We start from the raw sequence: 17749 nt of genomic DNA, 5'->3' as shown, positions 1-17749 counted from the left end.
TCGCTGGAGGTTCCTCCCGAGAGCTTTTTCGGCCTCGGAAAACCTCCTTCTCCACAACTTCATCGCCCTTCTCCCCAGCCATCTCTCTCGATGCTAAGTATGTCAGTCTCCAAGCAAGGTGTACTTACAATTTCTCTCGTATGATCTGTGGTGTATAACAGCAAGGAAAACAAGTCAGAGAGTGATAAGAAGAGGAATGGAAATGGCAAAAGCTCCCCAAAGGTCTTTGATCCGTGTGGACGCGCCGTACTTATGGTATAGCTTGTCTTCAAAATGACGAACATTGACTTGGCCAGGAGAAGTCCCGAAGTTGGAAGGATACTCGGATAAATTCCATCGACATGTTGAAAGCATTCGACCTCTAGCCAGGGGCAGATTTTCCCAAATCGAGGGATACGATAATGCCTCCGTTTGCGTACCAGACTGCCCTGATGTCAGTGCAACTCCCATTCAACTCTCAACAAAGCTTCCAACCCCGAATCTGAAAATAACAAGTCAAAGGCTCAATGCCGAATAAGGGAGCGCAAACCAACAATGAGTACTCTGGAGTTGGTCAAAGACTTGCGGACGTGCACATCCCTTGGAATTTTGGACCGTCTTTGTGGCCAATTTCCCCTACCTCGCCTTCGCCTCATTCACCTCTTCGTACTTTACCTTATGACATGACACATAGTGAGCAAGCCCGTTTTGAAGTTTCGGCAAGTCGAGGACGGTCCAGAAAGTGATGCTGCGGAGGGCGCCAGTTGCCCCATTGATTCATTGCTAGGTAGGTCAAACAACTCCCCCATACACTGGCGACCTTGGGAATATTCCTCCAATCCTCCGTTTTATAATACCTCCCACAAAACTCCATTGCAACATCTTGACGTGGTATTCTATATATCGTCCTGCACCAGTGAACGATGGAACCAAGATGCTATGCCGAAACGCCAAATACGCCGTTTTGTCTTCTTCTAACTGTACCATCCCCTGGCACCGGGACCTTGCGCTGTTGCTTCTTTCCGATGGGTGATCATCGGCTCCTTGATCTCAAATGTGTCAATGATATCTTGCCATGTCTGCATGTCCATGGAGAAGATTGCTTGCTGCTTCGCCGTCTCACGCTTGACCGTGCCGTCTTCGTTTGCGTCTCCATTGCTGATGGGATCTGGAATCCGGTCAGTACAATCAAGGTTACATGTTTAGATGATAACCGGCTTACTGAGAGAGGGGTACTCGTCGCTGTCAAATTCGATGCCAACCTTTCCATCACGAATGAGGAAACTGACATAGAACATGTTTTCGACCGTTTGGCCGAAAGACTTGGGGTTGACAACGAAACGAAGAAGGTCAACACCGCCTGTATCCCGTAGACCATACTTCTGCATGAGTTGAATCTGCTCGGCATCGTCCATTTCGGTGTTTTCGAATATTTCAGAGAGCTCCGTTTGGATGCTGCTTTGCACCTTGTCCAGCTGCTTCAGAATTTTACCGCAGATAGCGGTCAAATCATTCTCCTTCTTGGCAAGGTCCTCAACATTCAACACCTCGGGTCTTGTCTCTTCCAGGTTATTGGGTCTGAAAGGGGCGGTGCGCTTCGATATCTTGCGTACTTTCTTCTCAACGGACAAGGGACCAAGAAGAAAACCGGGCAAGGCTGGCCGACGAACATTTGGTAAGGAAGCGAAGCGTCCCAGATGGCTCCAGTTGAAGGCCTCGTCGTTTCCTTCATCCTCCTCATCTCGTGAGTTGTTATTGGTGCGGCGTCTCCGTCTTTGTGTACCCGATAGCTCTGGCGCCTCGTCGTCTGCGATTCCACCGGCTTGCCGCATGTAGGTGCAGCACTTGGAGACAAACTCATCCACATCGACACCCTCGGTGGAGCTTCCCTGCATCAACCTCACGGTTTTGCGGTACGACATATCGACGGCGCTGACAAGCAGGCGAGAGTCTATTGTCGCCTCCGTAGTTTGCTTCACACCCTTGGCAACGCGCTGAGCCATCATCAAGGTATCCTTTAGACCCGTTGAGCCTGGCAGCATGTACTCTTCCATATTTTCGGTAATGCCTTTTTGAAGGTCTCGTAGCTTTCGTTGAATTTCTCGACGCTCTTCCATCGGTTGGTCTGGGTCATAGATGTCTGAATCGTATTCTTCTTCTCTCTCAACGGAGCGCGTAGCTCGGCGACGGGCGGCATGACCCCCATTTTCTGTGTCTGTACGTTTCCGCTTGCCAATGGAGACATCGCGATCTTTGCCTTTGTCTCTCGCGGCGAGATGACCGCGCGCAGGACGGGGCGCATCATCTTCGCTCGACTCGGGGGAGGACGAGCCTCCAACTCTCGCCGGCATTCTCGATGTTGACAGGGTTGATTGGTGAGAAGTTTCTGTGTGTTCGGTGGTATAGTCGTCGAGGATTTTGGTTTGATATGAGGCAAGGCCTGGCGTAGAACCAAAGGGTGCGCCTTCTGCACGGTGTTCGATGACGACCTCGGGTGGTTGTGCAGGATATCACGCGTGAAATTGCGACTGAACATGGAAGACGCGACAGGCACTTCCCAGGCGACCCTTCCACTCAACGCGCTCTAGCAATCGTTATCGTACCTATAGGTGCGTGGGGTGAATGTGGCTAGGTAAGGATGACTGCCTTATCGATAGGAAAGAGATATGTGGCTGAAGCGGGGGTCATAGACGACAGCGGTCCACAGCTTGCTGGCCCATGCTGGGAGGCACTACCTACCTAGTGCACTCCACTGGAGCTTCCCACAGTCAGCTGCCGTCTAGGTACCGGTGCCCGGTTATCCAGTCTGGTGCAGTCAGTGACCTCAACCTGCTACCCACAAACACATGCGATCGCTGTCTGTCTGTCGCATTCGCCCAACGACATTCTGCAACTTGCCTGCTCCATTGCATAATGGACTCATAACCTCTTCGAACGAGCTCCTATTCCCACGATGGAGCCATTTTCATTTGCCAGCTCCGAGTCTCTAGACTATCCAGTCAGCATTCGCATGTATGCGCCCAGCTACTTCGTCATTCCCAACCCGAATAATGCGCGTGACTGATGCTGCCGTGATAGTATCAATTTAGAGGGCGACGAAACACCATTTTTGCATTCCACTTTATTGGAAAAGGCCGAGCTGAGACACATCGGCTCTAACACAAGGTAACACCTTTCGTACGGCTGCTGGTCGGCATCGCTGACTTGATAGTTCGCACTCCGATCTCTACGTCACCGTCCAAGTATGGGCCGGTTCGAAGCCGTTGACAGTGCCCATCCAGACGGCATATAAGTCGTTTCGTAATGAGAGGAGGTAAGCGGCGCCCCTTAGTTCTGGTAGTTGGTCCTAGAGAAACACTTCTAACCCGTAGCGCGCATAGATGGAACGAATGGCTCACTCTACCGATCAACTACAAAACCCTCCCTCTGAACTCCTGCCTAGCCATCACATTATGGGACTCGTCGCCAGCTGGAGGAAAACAAGCGAGAGGCCATGCGATCCCCTTCGGCGGCACAACGCTCCCACTGTTCGACCGAGACAATCAGGTGCAGAAGGGCCGGCAGAAATGCATGGTCCACCGACACAAGAACGCTGATGGGAATGATAATACCACTACACCTGCGGTTCCGAGGAAGAAACGGGACGGCTCGAGGAAAGGAGCCGCTCCAACCGTAGACAAGGATGCTGAAGAGTTGGAGCGCATGGAGAAGCTATTCAAGAAGCACGAAATGGGCGAGATACCCAGAGTCGACTGGCTCGACCAGCTTGTCTTCCGTGGCTTTGAGAAGCGCGGGCTACAGTCGGCAAAAGCCTCACTCAAGACTATGCAACGCCAGAGGACGACCAACGGAGATGTATCGACCGAAAAGGAGGGAATATCAGGCGAAAAGGGTACTGTGAACACCGAGTCCCATCCTGGGTTTTCCAAGTTCCAGCTCAACGTGGAATTGCCGCGATTCGACTTCCCAGTTGTATTCGCGGATCTGGAGTATGATCCTCCGCCGATTTCGGCACTTCAGCATGTGTCTGCTTCTCAGTCTAATGTAATGCTGAAGCCGCCGCCCGAAGTGCAGTTTGGTCCCGGTATCGACGCGCTTGACGATTCAGCTGGGAGTCGATTGATGAAGGTTTATGACCCCGAGGTTGGTGCTCGCGACAATCCAGCCGAAAGCAAGCACAGAAGGCTGGTCAGAAGTCAGCATCGCCACGGGGTTCTCGACAAGGACCTCAAACCAAATGCTAAGGTCCGAGATGAGCTGAATCTCATCATGTCGTATTCGCCAACCCACACGTTAACCCCGGAGGAGAAGGATTTGATCTGGAAATTCCGCTATCATCTCACTCGAGACAAACGGGCTGTCACCAAGTTTGTAAAATCAGTCAACTGGCAGGACCAAAGCGAAGCCAAGCAGGCAGTGCAAGTCTTGGGACGCTGGACCGAAATCGACGTCGACGACGCTTTAGAGTTGCTTGGCCCCACCTTCGACAACCAAGCTGTTCGAGCATATGCTGTGGAAAGACTACGTAAGGCGGATGATCATGAGCTGCTCCTTTACCTGCTGCAATTGGTGCAAGCCTTGAAATACGAGCATATCAAGGCCGACTCTTCCCAGGAGGCCATTCATGATTCGTCTCTGGCTCAATTCCTAATATCCCGAGCAGCTGGTAACTTCCTTCTTGGCAACTACTTCCATTGGTACCTGATGGTCGAATGCGACGATCACAGCCCAGAGCAGGGGTTGGATAACCGCAACATCTACCGAAAGGTGGCCTACGACTTCATGACTGAATTAGTGAAGCAACCAGATGGAGTCGAATCGAGAAAAACACTCTTGAGACAGGCTGAGTTGATTGCCATCTTATCCAAGATTTCCGGAGAAGTCAAAACGTCACACGAATCAATCGCCAAAAAGACTGACCGCGTCAAACACTTCTTGGCAGATCCAAAGAATGAAATTCTGACAATCGACCCGCCATTGCCTTTGCCGCTCGACCCTACTATGCTAGTGGTCGGGGTGGTACCTGATGAGACGACGGTCTTTAAGTCATCCCTTTGCCCAATTAAAGTCACTTTCAAGACCAGCACCAGCAAGAAGTATCCTATTATCTTCAAAACTGGTGACGACCTCCGCCAGGACCAGTTGGTCATTCAAATCATTACTCTCATGGACCAATTACTGCAGAAAGAAAACTTGGATTTGAAGCTGTCCCCCTACAAAATTCTGGCTACCAGCACAACAGCAGGCGCTTCTCAATTCGTTCCGTCCGTCAGCTTTCAAAGCATTGCTTCGAAATTCAGGAACAATCCGGCACTTACCTACTTGAAATCAAACAACCCAGACGACCGGCAACCCCTAGGTCTGCGTCAAGAAACTCTGGACACCTATATCAAGTCTTGCGCCGGATACTGCGTGATCACCTACATTCTAGGTGTCGGCGATCGGCATCTGGATAACCTTCTCCTCGCTCCGGATGGGCATTTCTTCCACGCTGACTTTGGGTTCATCCTCGGACGAGATCCAAAGCCGTTTGCACCAGTCATGAAGCTCTCCAAGGAAATGGTAGACTGTATGGGCGGAGTCAACTCAGAGCACTTCAAACAGTTCAAGCAGTACTGCTTCCTGGCATACACTGCTTTGCGCAAATCCTCTAATCTTATCCTCAACTTGTTTAGCTTGATGGTGGACGCGAACATTCCCGACATTCGACTCGAGCCCGACAAGGCAGTGCTGAAGGTTCGTGAACGATTTCACCTGGAACTCACAGAGGAGGAGTCAATGCTGTTTTTCGAGAGGATCATTGAAGACACTCTCGGAGCCATTGCTCCGGTTGTCATTGACAAGCTGCATGAGCTCGTGCAGGCTTTCCGAAACTGAGGGATGGTGATCAGGCTTGGAGGCTCCGTATGCATTAGAGTTTGAGGTCATAATTGACAGCAACAACAACGTTGGCGAGAACCAAGGAACCACAGTAGTCTCATGGGCCAATTCTTATTTTTGTTTTATTTTTGGACCCAAGCCGGTTCATCGGAGATACCGGGTATCTCGCTGCTGATACCTTGACGGAGTCCTTGCCGCAATGTGAGCAGGTTTGGAGAACCCGTGACCTTCCCAACAAGGAAAAGAAATGCTATGGAAGCCATCTTCATAGATGATGTTTACCCTGTGTACGAAACTCTGTGTACGAACTGTTTATGTCGTATTAAGACCGTAGAGGCACACGGTTTGATTCGCAACAGTCCAACTCTATCTTGCAACGGGTTGGGAACTATAGTGCCAGCCAAAGGTACCTATCTCCGACACCTATAACAATGTTGAGACCTCGAGAACTCAGGAATATATATGTATATATAAAAAGGTCTTACGCTCTTCGTGAGAAGTCCATTCTTTCGACCCAACATCTCCAACAAATCAACCATAGCCCCCTTCTCTTCAAATTTCCCAATCCTCTATCCTGTCTCGCCGACTCAGCCATATCAAAATGGACGTCCATTACCTTCCTACTTTTGAGAAGCGCCGTGAGCGGCTTGAGGAGGTATTCGACTTCCTTGGAGACACAGATCCCGAGAGCGTGTCTCCTAAATTGCGCGAACCTCTCCTGGCACTGCAGCGTCGCGCTGATGCACGCCGAGCCCCCTACGATGCAGACATCGAAGAAGAGCTCGCAATGTGGCAGGACTTTCTCGAAATCAGGGAGGACATCCATAAGTTCATGGGCTACCGCCGCTTCCTCTGGAGACTGAGGGAAGCCGATACAAAGAACTTTCTCGCCACTTATCTCTCAGGTCGATCATGGGCTCGAGAGTGGTTGCCGAACGGAGGTGTCCCTTACAACGCCTGCGAGCAATGCAACCATTGGCTTCCTAGTCGCCAGCAAGAATGTGAATGCCAGTTCATCTGCCAGCCTCTGTGGTGGATCCTTGAGGATTACCATCTTGAGCGAGATCGGTTCAACGTCTGGCTTAGGAATGCCACGATGTCGATGGGTATAGCAGATAAGCCTCAGCCCCCGTCCCCCGTCGACGACTTCTTTGTGAGGGTCGCCAATTACAGCCTGGAACACGACACCCCTGGAGAGTCATGGGATGTCAGAGACATTTACGAAGTCTTGCTACAGACGGATAGCCATGCAAGGGGCGAGCAGGTCACTTGTCGCGACTTCCTCCAGATGGGTTTGGACTACACGCTGAACAGGATCAACTGGGATCAAATGTCTGTTCTCAGTCGCGTCCACGGTATTCTCAGCGATGCCGAAGCCCAGGAGCTCGTGGAGGCGATCCATTGCGATGGTCTGATGTACTACATCTCATCTTTCTATCTCGACATCGACGGCAGATACGTTGACCAGCAGCCCCGCCAATGGGTCATCAATTATCTGGATGCGAATCCCGCGCCGCGGGACATCTATAATGGCGTGCCGTTTGGTCGGATTCTGACCCCTAGCTACCTCTGGAACGTGTATTTCATCGATGGTGATGGAAATGTCACGGTCTTCTGCCAATTCAAGGAGACTGGTGATGAGTGGATCAAGTATTGGCTCGGCACTGGCAGGCCTCTTGACCGGGAGAATGTTGCGGCTCTATGGGAAGATGCTGCTATATTCATTAGACACCATCACCATCAACCCCACCTCAATGTCGGTCATCACCACGCGCCGAGATACGATCCGGTATTCGATCGGGCATACGACCCGGTGGAGGAGGACAGTGGCCGGAATGGCGCGGGCCTCGGTTATCTCGTCTCCGCTCTCGCTTCCGCTGCTAGTGGTGCTGCCCGTCGTGTTGTTGAGACATGGCCTTTCGTTGAAGTACACAGACGAGTCCTCCGAGGGGCCAGTGATCTCGCTTCCGCTTTCCAGGGACCGGCGGAGAATCTTGGGGGCAGCGTGTATGAGGATCAACCGGCTGCGGAGAGTAAAGATGAAAGTGGGAATGAGGAGGTGAAGGATGAACGGGCTGCGGATTACATCCATGATGAGATGTTGGATGAACGGCCGGGGATGTGAGACGTGGTGACGACCGAGCCGTCGAGGGCTAAGGGATCGGAGTGATGGACCAGACTTTGTAGTCTACTGTGATATACAGACTACATCAACTTATTGTGCCTTTCGTGAACTGATGTGAAGGCATGCTCCGCTTCAAACGCGAGACAGACCGAGCAGTACGACTACATGCAATAGATATTGGCAGTAGCAGTGGCAGCCTCTTCAATTCGTTCTATAGTTTCAACAGAATCTCATCATCAAGGAATGTGGTGCGATGCTGAATATTGGAGGTTCTGCCTCGAATTTGCCCTGGAGCGGCCAAATCAACCAAGTACCAGGTTTCATACTTGAGATATGTGAAAGCCATCTTAATATGAGATTGCCTTAATGATCGAACACCAATATATGATACCTTGTTCAAGGCACTGAAATTGAAAAAAGCCGCCTCCCCATAAGATAGGGAATACACGTCAGACAGCAAGAGCGAAGGTGGCTCCTTCCTCAGCAGCTATTCAATCCACGACCTCGTGCCTTCCTTTGATCTCGAAGGCCGCGCAAATTTTACGAAAAACTACATGTCGCGCGAAGAAGTGACTTATCACCAGGCCTCCCTCTTTGGGCGCATCTCCCAGACCTTCTCTCCTTTTCTCACACCTACCTTCTCACACCTACCTTCTCATACTCATCTTCTCACACTCACACCTTCAACTCACCTCACCACTCTCAACTCATCGCCGCCTTGATCTCGCCCCGATCATAACTTCTCAGCCGCTCAATTGAATTTTTGTTTGGCTTTTGAGTCCTCATACACAACTCTCTCGGGCCTCTCCAAGACTTCCTCCGACAAGTCCGTCACACACCGGTGCAGCGAGAAGTCGCCTTCGCGCCCTGCATGGAGCCGCCAACGCTACCACGGTCTCGAAAAGAGGCAGACGCTCAATTGAAGAAGCTCATACGAAAGCGACGCGCGCTGAGGGGCCAAAAAGATAAATTCACGGGTGAACAATTAGGGGGAGCACTGAAACTTCTCTCGGAACACCTGTACAGCAATCCAACCCATTTCATTTTGGAGCTCATTCAAAATGCCGACGATAACGACTACTCGGCGGCCATCAATCAAAACTTACTCCCGAGCTTCTCATTGAGTCTCAAGTCCTTGGTTGATGCTGATGGGAAGAAGTTCTACGACCTGGAGACTGGGTGCAACGAGAATGGTTTTTCCCTAGACCAGATCGACGCCCTCTGCTGCATCGGAAAGAGCACGAAGAAGTCGAAAAAAGATGTCCATTCGGGATACGTCGGAGAGAAAGGCATAGGCTTCAAGTCTGTTTTCAAGGTTGCAAGTGTCGTTCACATCTCGAGTGGTTTTTACCACTTCAAGCTTAACAAGACCGGGGACATGCTGGGAGTAATGCTACCATTGCCTTCCCGAGTCATCAAACAGAAGTATGACACCGAAACCACAAGAATGACACTACGGATCGGTGACAGGCAATATCATGGGAAGATCGCCAAAGATCTGCGCAAGATGAAATCAGAAGTCTTGCTCTTTCTCCGTCGACTGAGACATATCATTGTCCAAGTAGGAACAGAGGAAGTTGAGTACCAAGCTACGTACAGAAGCCATGATGAAGAACTACAAGGGGAAGTGAGATCTGTCGTCATAAGGAAGAGTTCCACAGAGTCAAAGAAAGAGACCAAGTACATCATCGTTCGGAGAGCAGTGGGTGAGATGCCGTCGGAATCCCAAAGAAATAACATACACCAGTCAGAGGTAACTTTGGCATTCCCAGTGAAGGACGATGGAAGTCCCATCGCTCACGAGCAGCAAACTTTTACCTTCCTACCAATTGGGAACTACGGATTCCGGGTAAGATTTGCGCAACAAAGCTCCTTCAAAAATGACTAACCGAGGGCACAGTTCCTGATTCAGAGCGATTTCATTTTACTCGCAGACAGAGAACGCCTCCCCGAAGGAAACGCGTGGAACAACAAGCTCTTAGAAACAGTCATAAACGCGTTTGGGGATGCGGTCGAGAGATTCAACAAGATCGGCAATCCTATACAGTACTCTTGGCCCCAGTACTTGGAGCGGACCCCATCTCGCGACGTCTTCTGGGATAGTCTCGACGCTAAACTGATCAATTGCCTCAAATCCTCTCGAATCCTTCGAAGCCGCTTAGGGTGTTTCCAAGTCCCTGAGACTTTGATCTTCATTCCACCCGATTTCTGCATCAACAATGCACCGTTAATCGACTGCCCGAAACAGCGAGCTGGTCATCTAGCTGTCGAATACACACCACAAAACTCCCTACCTCTAGGCCTTGCTCGTCTTGGGGTAACGACTATGAATGAAGAGAGATTCATTTCCAACTTTTGCGACTGGGTCTCTCGGGAAAAGCCTGACCTTAGTTCCAAATCCACCGAATGGCATGGGAAAATATCGGCGATTCTTGTCGCTGCCGGGCAATGCAAAGCGAGGTTGCGCAATCTACCACTTCTACCTACAACAAATGGATCATTCGTTGCTGCCTCAACAGCGAACCTGTACTTAGCTTCGCGAGAAGTGGCTTGGAGTGCCCCCAGAGGTCTTGAGCTCGTCCTCGTGGACCCCGAGGCTCGTGACGATCATCGCAGAGAGACTCTCTTTCAAAGACTTGGGGTCGACGAATTATGGAAAAGAAATATATGCGAATGGATCGTGAGAGATCACCGCACAAAGCACAAACGCGATGACCGACGCTCTCTAGATTACCTGGTAGAAGAGATGGTATACCTCTTCCTCCATCGACACTTGCTGGTCGGCTTGAGCGACGCGAGGGACCTGAAAAGTATTTGGGTTCAAGCCGATGACGATCTAAGCCCAACTCGCGCCCGATATGTCTATTACGTCGACCCAGATGCGCCTCCTAACCTTCTTAACCAGCATGTTAGTAACCCAGAAGCTCCTATGAGAGTTTTGCACCCAGCATACCTTGAGCGGGCAAGTTACTTGGTTGCGATTAGGGAGACGGTAACTCTCGAAGATTCAACAGCCATGGCGGTGGCGGCAGAAGATCTTCAACTTGAAGCCAGGTTGACTGGCGAGACTTCAGCGCCAAAGAAAGAGACACACCCCTTCATCAAATGGTTGCAGTCCTCTTGCGGAATAGCAGTTCTCCCAAGATTGACGTTCTTTGATATGGACCTCATGGGCATGACGCTTAGCAGGGAATGCCGTTGGCTGATCGCCAAAGATCCTAAAGGGCTTCTCTTACTCCTCAGAGACCACTTGTTGAAGGACTACCACTCAGATCTCCAGTACATACGACAGGAAGTCCAGTGTATGAAAATCACTTGCCGGGATGGTCAAGAGCGGCAACTGAAGGATACTGCGGTGCCATCTAAATCTCTTCTCGACTCTTGCCCTCACATCGCATTTGGAGAGTTTCCCGATCCAGAAAACGCAAACTGGTCATGTTTCTCGAGCTTCTCGGTAACCACCCAAGTCAACATCAAGGCCTATATGCAAGAGCTACAGGCAGTCATTTTGTCGCCCATTGGCACAGAGACTCTGGGGGCCGTGGGGCAAATTTACACATACCTGTCCAAGAACTGCCGCAACTTGAAGGGGGATGCGAAGTAAGTACAAAAGCTATCGAGTCCCAAACGACGAAGCTGACAGCCACACTTGCAGAGATAAGCTCCGATCCGTCATGGAGTTAGTGTATCACCCGCAAGGCGGTTGGGTGCCCTTGGATGCCTGCGTCTGGCAAGGCTCAAGCTATCTCCCAAACTCTCTGGCGCTCGCCAACATCTATCCTGCCAGTTCTGAGCTTTTTCAGCGCACGCTAGGAGTTGCGGATGTAAGTGTCGCTGAAATAGTCAAAGAGCTTGTTCGTGTCGACAAGATTCCGGGCTCCTCACGAGATCACTCTTTGTTGAAGATAACTATCCTTGCCTTGAGCGAATCCCTGAGTAAAGGCCAACCGAGTCCAGTCCAGGTCAATGATGCCCTACGAGGAACGATGGGAAACTTGCAAATCTTCCCGATGGTCTCAACACCCGAGTCTTTAGGTGAACCACCCGGTGTGGTGTACAGGTCCATCGACCAGGACTGGTACGTTGGGGATAGGGGCGTGTTGAGACGGGCATTTGTCGAAAGAGTTTACCTCCTGGATTTTGAGGTTGAGGATATCTACAAGCTTATGCCCTTGATCAAGTGGCTGTCTATTGACAACAAAATTTTGAGTTCAGCGGTACAACAGCGGACAACTTACCTAGGATCACCTGTATACAACCGCGGCTGGTCCAATGACATCCAGAAGAAAGCGAGATGCATCGCTCTGTAAGTTTGCAAATGCCTATTTGAAATAGACTGTGCTGAGTCGAAACAGTCTCGGCATCAATACAGACATGACGCTGCCTCATCTCGAGGTGTTGCTCGCCTCGGGGTTGAGCGTGGAGAGGACCATCGGAGGCATACGCGGCAAAACGGAGGCCGGACATGTCTCCATCACGGAAAGCAAAGACTCGGTCAAAATCGTCGTCCTAGAGGACCCCTTCAAGAATAGCAGTCCACGAGTTGATAAGGAGCTCGTAGACTTCTTCATTCGCCTGTGTGCCATCGAGGACGTCAGCCGTGTCTCGCTCGTCTCGCTCATCTTGAAAGCCAGCTTTGGCGATGTGCGAGATCTTTTAGAGGGAGCAAATATTCGAGCTTCCACTGAAGTTCTCGACTTCTGCGTCGATGAGGCTGAGCAGCATGCTGCTGCCGAAGATGGAGAGATTACAGGTTTGAACGCCGCAGCGAGAGGTGTATTCAAACAGCTAAGTATTGGGGTGCCGCGTTTGCTGTCGCATGCGACTGATCATGGCCCTCGGATCTTCACATCTGCTCAACAAGACTTGCCTAGCAGGTTCAGGGAGATTGGACTCAAGGCCGAGATACACGTAAGTTTGATGTTCCCAGAGGCATCATGGTGTTCTACTCACAATTTCTTCAGGTCAACAATTTCTTTCAACAACATCTTCCTGACTGGAAGCCCGAGAAGCATTGGACAAGTCATCTCCGGGAAGAGAGGGGCTATTCCGTGTTCCTTGGCGACGAATCAGCTACAGCAGACTTCAGTTACACTGATACGGAGGGGAAGATACTCCAGGCCATTGGAGTCGTTCGCGAATCGTGGTCTTCGCACACGATCACTTATCACATCGAGGTCAAGGGAACGGTCTGTGGATTCGAAGAACCGTTCCACTTCAGCCAGAACCAAATGAATTTGGTAAGAGTTGTCCACTGACTTCCAGGTTCATCAGAGATTGAGGAAATCTAACATGAATGCAGGCCCGGAAGTACGCTTTCAAGCATGGCAAGATACCATCAGACGTCTTTCTCATCGGTCGTGTGTACAATGTGGAGAAGGAGAAGCCAGGTCTGAAATTCTACTGGAATCCGTGGGAGATGATCAACAAAGGCTCGCTCGTCATGACAGTTAATGATGGGTACCGCATCGCTCCTGGCAATACAGCAGCAACATGCAAATCAGCTTGAAGGAGGGCTTGAATTGGTCATCTGGTTTGGGCAGGATCGATAGGAGGAAGTGCGCTGGATTGTGAGAATAGATGATTATGTCGAAATAAGCACTCCTCAATGGGCTTCAACGCTTCCGATATCCGCTGAGCGCTCGCTTCATCATCAGCACGGTCGGTCTTTGGCTCTCCGAACTGTTAAGAAAAGCTATCACATGCAGTCGGGAGATCAAAGGCCAACTCCGGAAGCATATCGAAACCCACCGGAGACTTTCCAACCCCAACCTGCGGAGCATTAACGATCGATAGCTTCATCGAGACATGACCAACCGAACGTGGACTGAGCACGGCAGCCAGATGCGACCTTCAACGGGACGAGCTTTCGCGTGTGAGCAAAGAATATGAATTGTGGAGAAATTCGGACATTGCTCAGAGTGACCGGAAGAACAACAAAGAAACGCTTCATCGGTTGTTGATATTCGAGCCACAGGAGAATGGCTGTGGGGAGTTGCACGGCACAAACATAGGCACGATAAGACGGGGATCAGAGCTCGTGTCGGGTGGGTTTATTGCCAGCGGGGATCGGCATAGCAGCGCAAGGAAGATTTCCAAGGAACAACCTTTTGTGAGTCGAGCAGCGACTGGGAGCTAGAGGTCCGAACGCTGGTACCGAAGCGAACTCCACGTTTGATTTGGTAGCCGAAGGTCGGGGAAGCTTCCAAGTCGTCGAACAGTTGGCTTGCTGTTATTAATATCGTTCGTGTTTACTCCACGGGCTCGCTACTGGGTTGCAACTACAGAATATGGGTAAGGTACGCAATACATGGCAAAGTTGGCGGTCAGAAGAAACGGCTCCGAAGCTGCTGTGCGTGAGCGACACAGTGTCTACGAGTAGCGCGACAGCGGCATCTTTCTTGTGATGAATAAACCAACCGAAATGAGTTTGAGTGAGGAAAAGAAACCCCTCGCCTGATAAGGCAAGTCTAGAAGGTTCAATGTTTCTTTGCCTTTCTAACTAACCTTTCTCTTTCCTTCTCAGTAAAATTAATCAGAAACTCTACAGTATGTATCCCAGTCTCTTCGGCCACAAAGTTACCAGAAGGCGCCTAGGCAACCTGCAGAATAGAGTAATTCATTGTTTCTATGCTGCAAGGAACATATTGGCAGTGACAAACTCTAATGAAATTGGTCAAATCAGGTGTTTACCGTGGGGCCCCTCTCTCTCTTTTCCCTCTTCACCACGGTCACCAGGACGGCAAAAACGGCCATTGGTCTCTCTGGTTTGGGCTTCCCCGTGCGGTAGGTATTCTTACTGACCCCTGGCCCCTGGTCTGCTGGTCCCGCATGTCACCTCGCACGATGTCATGCCAGCCCGGCACTCAGGTCGTAGAACCGGCCGGCCATCAACTCGCTCTTTTCGGGTGCTTTCTGCTACTACCAAGACGGCGACGCGCCAGGTTTGTCGAGCCTTGACACCTTGACTCATCTCTGTGCGGATAGCTTGCCCGGCGGCCGAACAGTTAAAGATAGTGAGAGCGGCAGACACACTGACTAACAGAATCTCGGAGGGGGCATCGGGGCCAAAGCAAGACTGATGGGAAGGAAAAGTGCCGACGCAACAGGGCAGATGATGGGCAAGTCGAGGCAATTCGATTCAATCCGATGGTTGTCTCAGCACAGCCAGCCGGCTCAACGCGTTCTTGGTTGGGCTCAAGCCACCTGCCATCCAATCAAAACGCACAGATGCCCGTATTTCGTCCGTCTCGTAGTCGTCTTTCGGCTGTCACACTTTTCATGAGGCTGGACGCTAAGCCAAGGTCGACGGGCAATCGAGAGTCAGGACACGAGCTAGAGAGCTGAAGCGTGAGTTGGCTAGACGGACGGACGGACCGCGAGACAGCGTGGATCAGCTAGATAGCTAGACAGCAAGATAGCTGGACGGTGGACAACCTCGCTCAAGAATCTAGCTCCTTGTGCGCCAGCCCGTTGCTCGAATGAGCTCGAAAAAGGGATGCATCAAACAGCAATTCGTTGACGTTCCATTGGAGCCAGAAGAGTCAATTGGATGTCACCTCAATCACCAGCGCCACAAGTCAGTTCACTCGCCCAGCTCGAGAATGATCACGCTGATTCCCCGTCTTTTCTGCCCCTGCCAACCCTTTTCCACCAGGAGCCAACTTGCCATCCATTGACCAAAGAGATCATGGTTGCATGTTCCTGGCCAGAACCCGGTCCGTGGCCCAGGGTCTAGCTACAGGTCGAATGGGTCCAGGTCCAGGTTTCCAAGTCCCAGTGTGTTCTTCGCAGTAGCTCGACGGCCCCAAGGTTCACACCCCCTTGCTCGCCAGTCAAGGTCGCGTCGCCCCAGCAGAAAAGCGAAAAGCTAACGCCTCCCCAAGCGGAGCTAACGTAACCCTCCACCCTCCACGAGTCCACCCCAATGGATATTGGAGACGCCGCCGTCGCGCGCGCCCGCCGCTGCGCGGTGCGGATATTTGGGATAAGCTTTTTGCGAGCAGAGGGCAGAAGGGGAAAAGCTTCAGAGTCAGGGCCAGGGGTCCCTCTCACTCGCTTGCTCCTGTCGCTCTCTCCCCCGAAGGAACGTGGTGGCTTGCCGGCGCGCGTTGGACTCTTATTTATGGCCCATCCCGTCTTCTCGGATCAACGTTGGATACGTCCTCTTGATTCTTGTCTTGCTCAACTTCACGTCCGCTAATCTCAACGTCGTCCATCTCGTCACGTCCTATATCTTACCGATATATCAACCTAATACCGTGTAATACTCACAACAACCACACAACGTTCACAATGAAGTTCACTCTCGCCCTCGTTGCCGCCGGCCTTGTTGTCGCCCAGGACTTCTCTGGCCAGCCCTCCTGCGCCGTACGTTACAATCCTTCTGATATCCCTATGACCCCAAACTAACATTCCTCCCCCTCAGATTCCCTGCCTTACCGATGCCATTCCCAAGGTCGGCTGCGCCCTGACCGACACCGCCTGCCAGTGCACCAAGGAGAAGCAGGAGGCCCTCGTTCCCGTCGCCGCCTCCTGCCTGCTCGCCGCCTGCAACTCGGCCGACCTCGGCAAGGCCCAGTCCGCTGCCGCCGCTGCTTGCGCCGCCTACGCTGCCACCGCCGGCTCTGCCCAGCCCAGCGCTACTTCCGCCGCGGCTTCCGCTTCCGCTGCTGCCTCCTCGGCCGCCGCCTCTGTTTCTGCCTCCGTCTCCGGTGCCGTCTCATCTGCTCTCGCTTCCGTCAGCGCCAGCGCGAGCGCCGCTCTGTCTTCTGCCTCTGCCTCCGCCTCTGCTATCGTCACCTCTGCCCGTAACGCCACTGCCTCCGTCAGCAGCGCCACTCTCTCTGCTTCCCGCACCGCCTCTACGGCTGTCACTGGCACCGGCACCGGCGCCAGCGCCACTGCCTCTTCCACCGGCAACGCTGCTCCCCAGGGCGGCGTTGCTGTTGGCGGCCTTGCCCTTGCTGCCATCGCTGGTATCGTTGCTGCTCTGTAAAGGGGTTGACATTTGGCGATGGTTATGGAAAGGAACTGCCTTCAGGAAAGGGGTAGCATGTACGCATATACTGTGTAGATGAAACTCCGCCATTGGGACTGTATGTGTAGGATGAATTAAAGCAATTGGACGTCTAGACTTAATGAGGATGGGCGGAGGAACTGGGAAGAAGAAAAAGTTCATGATCATGGCCTGGTTTGTTGCTGTTGGCGCAAATGTCTAGCAAAGACACAGGATAACATACTTTTTAATCGAATATACCAAATTCACAAGATGAACAATCAGCTTACGTTCTCATAACTGCCTCTCTTTCGCTGCTGTCGTTTTCGCTCCGCGTTCAGTATATACTATCGGCAGGAGACAATCCAGAGTTTCATGACGAGAGAGGCTAATCAGATTCAGGATCGGATGAAATTAAACGCTGCTTAGGTAGGTCACAGGCAAAGCTTCGCTGATGACGCCATTACTGACGTTATCCTTCTTGCCCCTCTCAAAAAGGCTATATGCATGGAATCTTCCGATCATTCTGAGCAACAGCGTCAGGATGACAGGCAAACATTGTGCCCGAGAGCGCCCTAGACAGCCTCAAATTTTACTCACGTATGGTAGTACTGGTGAAGCCAGACTTCGAGCAGCATCAAGTTCGGTGGCAGAAGATCTGTCACCTGTTAAACGTTTGACTTCAAAACACCGCTTCCTTTTTTCACCGACTATCCAATCCAACGTCCGGTGCAACTGTGTTCAGAAACAAACTCGCCACTTATGTC

General features: G+C 51.6%; 5 protein-coding genes across 5 annotated transcripts; 4 read left to right on the top strand and 1 right to left on the bottom strand.

The window, feature by feature from the left end:
- Positions 1-953: 953 nt before the first annotated feature.
- Positions 954-2330, bottom strand: N0V96_010394 (uncharacterized protein; the record flags this gene model as incomplete). Its single annotated transcript, XM_053194746.1, has 2 exons — positions 954-1147; positions 1202-2330. 2 exons carry the CDS (start codon positions 2328-2330, stop codon positions 954-956), a joined length of 1323 nt encoding a protein of 440 aa, XP_053047915.1.
- A 602-nt stretch (positions 2331-2932) lies between these two features.
- On the top strand, positions 2933-5856 carry VPS34 (Phosphatidylinositol (PI) 3-kinase; the record flags this gene model as incomplete). Its single annotated transcript, XM_065758928.1, has 4 exons — positions 2933-2991; positions 3058-3144; positions 3191-3292; positions 3360-5856. The coding sequence occupies 4 exons, from the start codon at positions 2933-2935 to the stop codon at positions 5854-5856; spliced, it is 2745 nt and encodes a 914-aa protein (XP_065612451.1).
- Positions 5857-6460: 604 nt separating this feature from the next.
- Positions 6461-7984, top strand: N0V96_010392 (uncharacterized protein; the record flags this gene model as incomplete). Its single annotated transcript, XM_053194744.1, has 1 exon — positions 6461-7984. The coding sequence occupies one exon, from the start codon at positions 6461-6463 to the stop codon at positions 7982-7984; it is 1524 nt and encodes a 507-aa protein (XP_053047913.1).
- Positions 7985-11468: 3484 nt separating this feature from the next.
- Positions 11469-13493, top strand: N0V96_010391 (uncharacterized protein; the record flags this gene model as incomplete). Its single annotated transcript, XM_053194743.2, has 5 exons — positions 11469-11584; positions 11640-12290; positions 12340-12895; positions 12949-13224; positions 13287-13493. 5 exons carry the CDS (start codon positions 11469-11471, stop codon positions 13491-13493), a joined length of 1806 nt encoding a protein of 601 aa, XP_053047912.2.
- Positions 13494-16279: 2786 nt separating this feature from the next.
- On the top strand, positions 16280-16982 carry N0V96_010390 (uncharacterized protein; the record flags this gene model as incomplete). The annotated part of the gene is made up of 2 exons (XM_053194742.1): positions 16280-16354; positions 16413-16982. The coding sequence occupies 2 exons, from the start codon at positions 16280-16282 to the stop codon at positions 16980-16982; spliced, it is 645 nt and encodes a 214-aa protein (XP_053047911.1).
- Positions 16983-17749: the final 767 nt, after the last annotated feature.

The sequence above is a fragment of the Colletotrichum fioriniae genome, assembly GCF_027942845.1.
Source record: "Colletotrichum fioriniae strain IMI 355084 chromosome Unknown scaffold_14, whole genome shotgun sequence".
Classification (NCBI taxonomy): Eukaryota; Fungi; Ascomycota; class Sordariomycetes; order Glomerellales; family Glomerellaceae; genus Colletotrichum; species Colletotrichum fioriniae.
The sequence above is the reverse complement of the archived record's forward strand: the minus strand, read 5'-3'. Positions and strand labels throughout refer to the sequence as shown.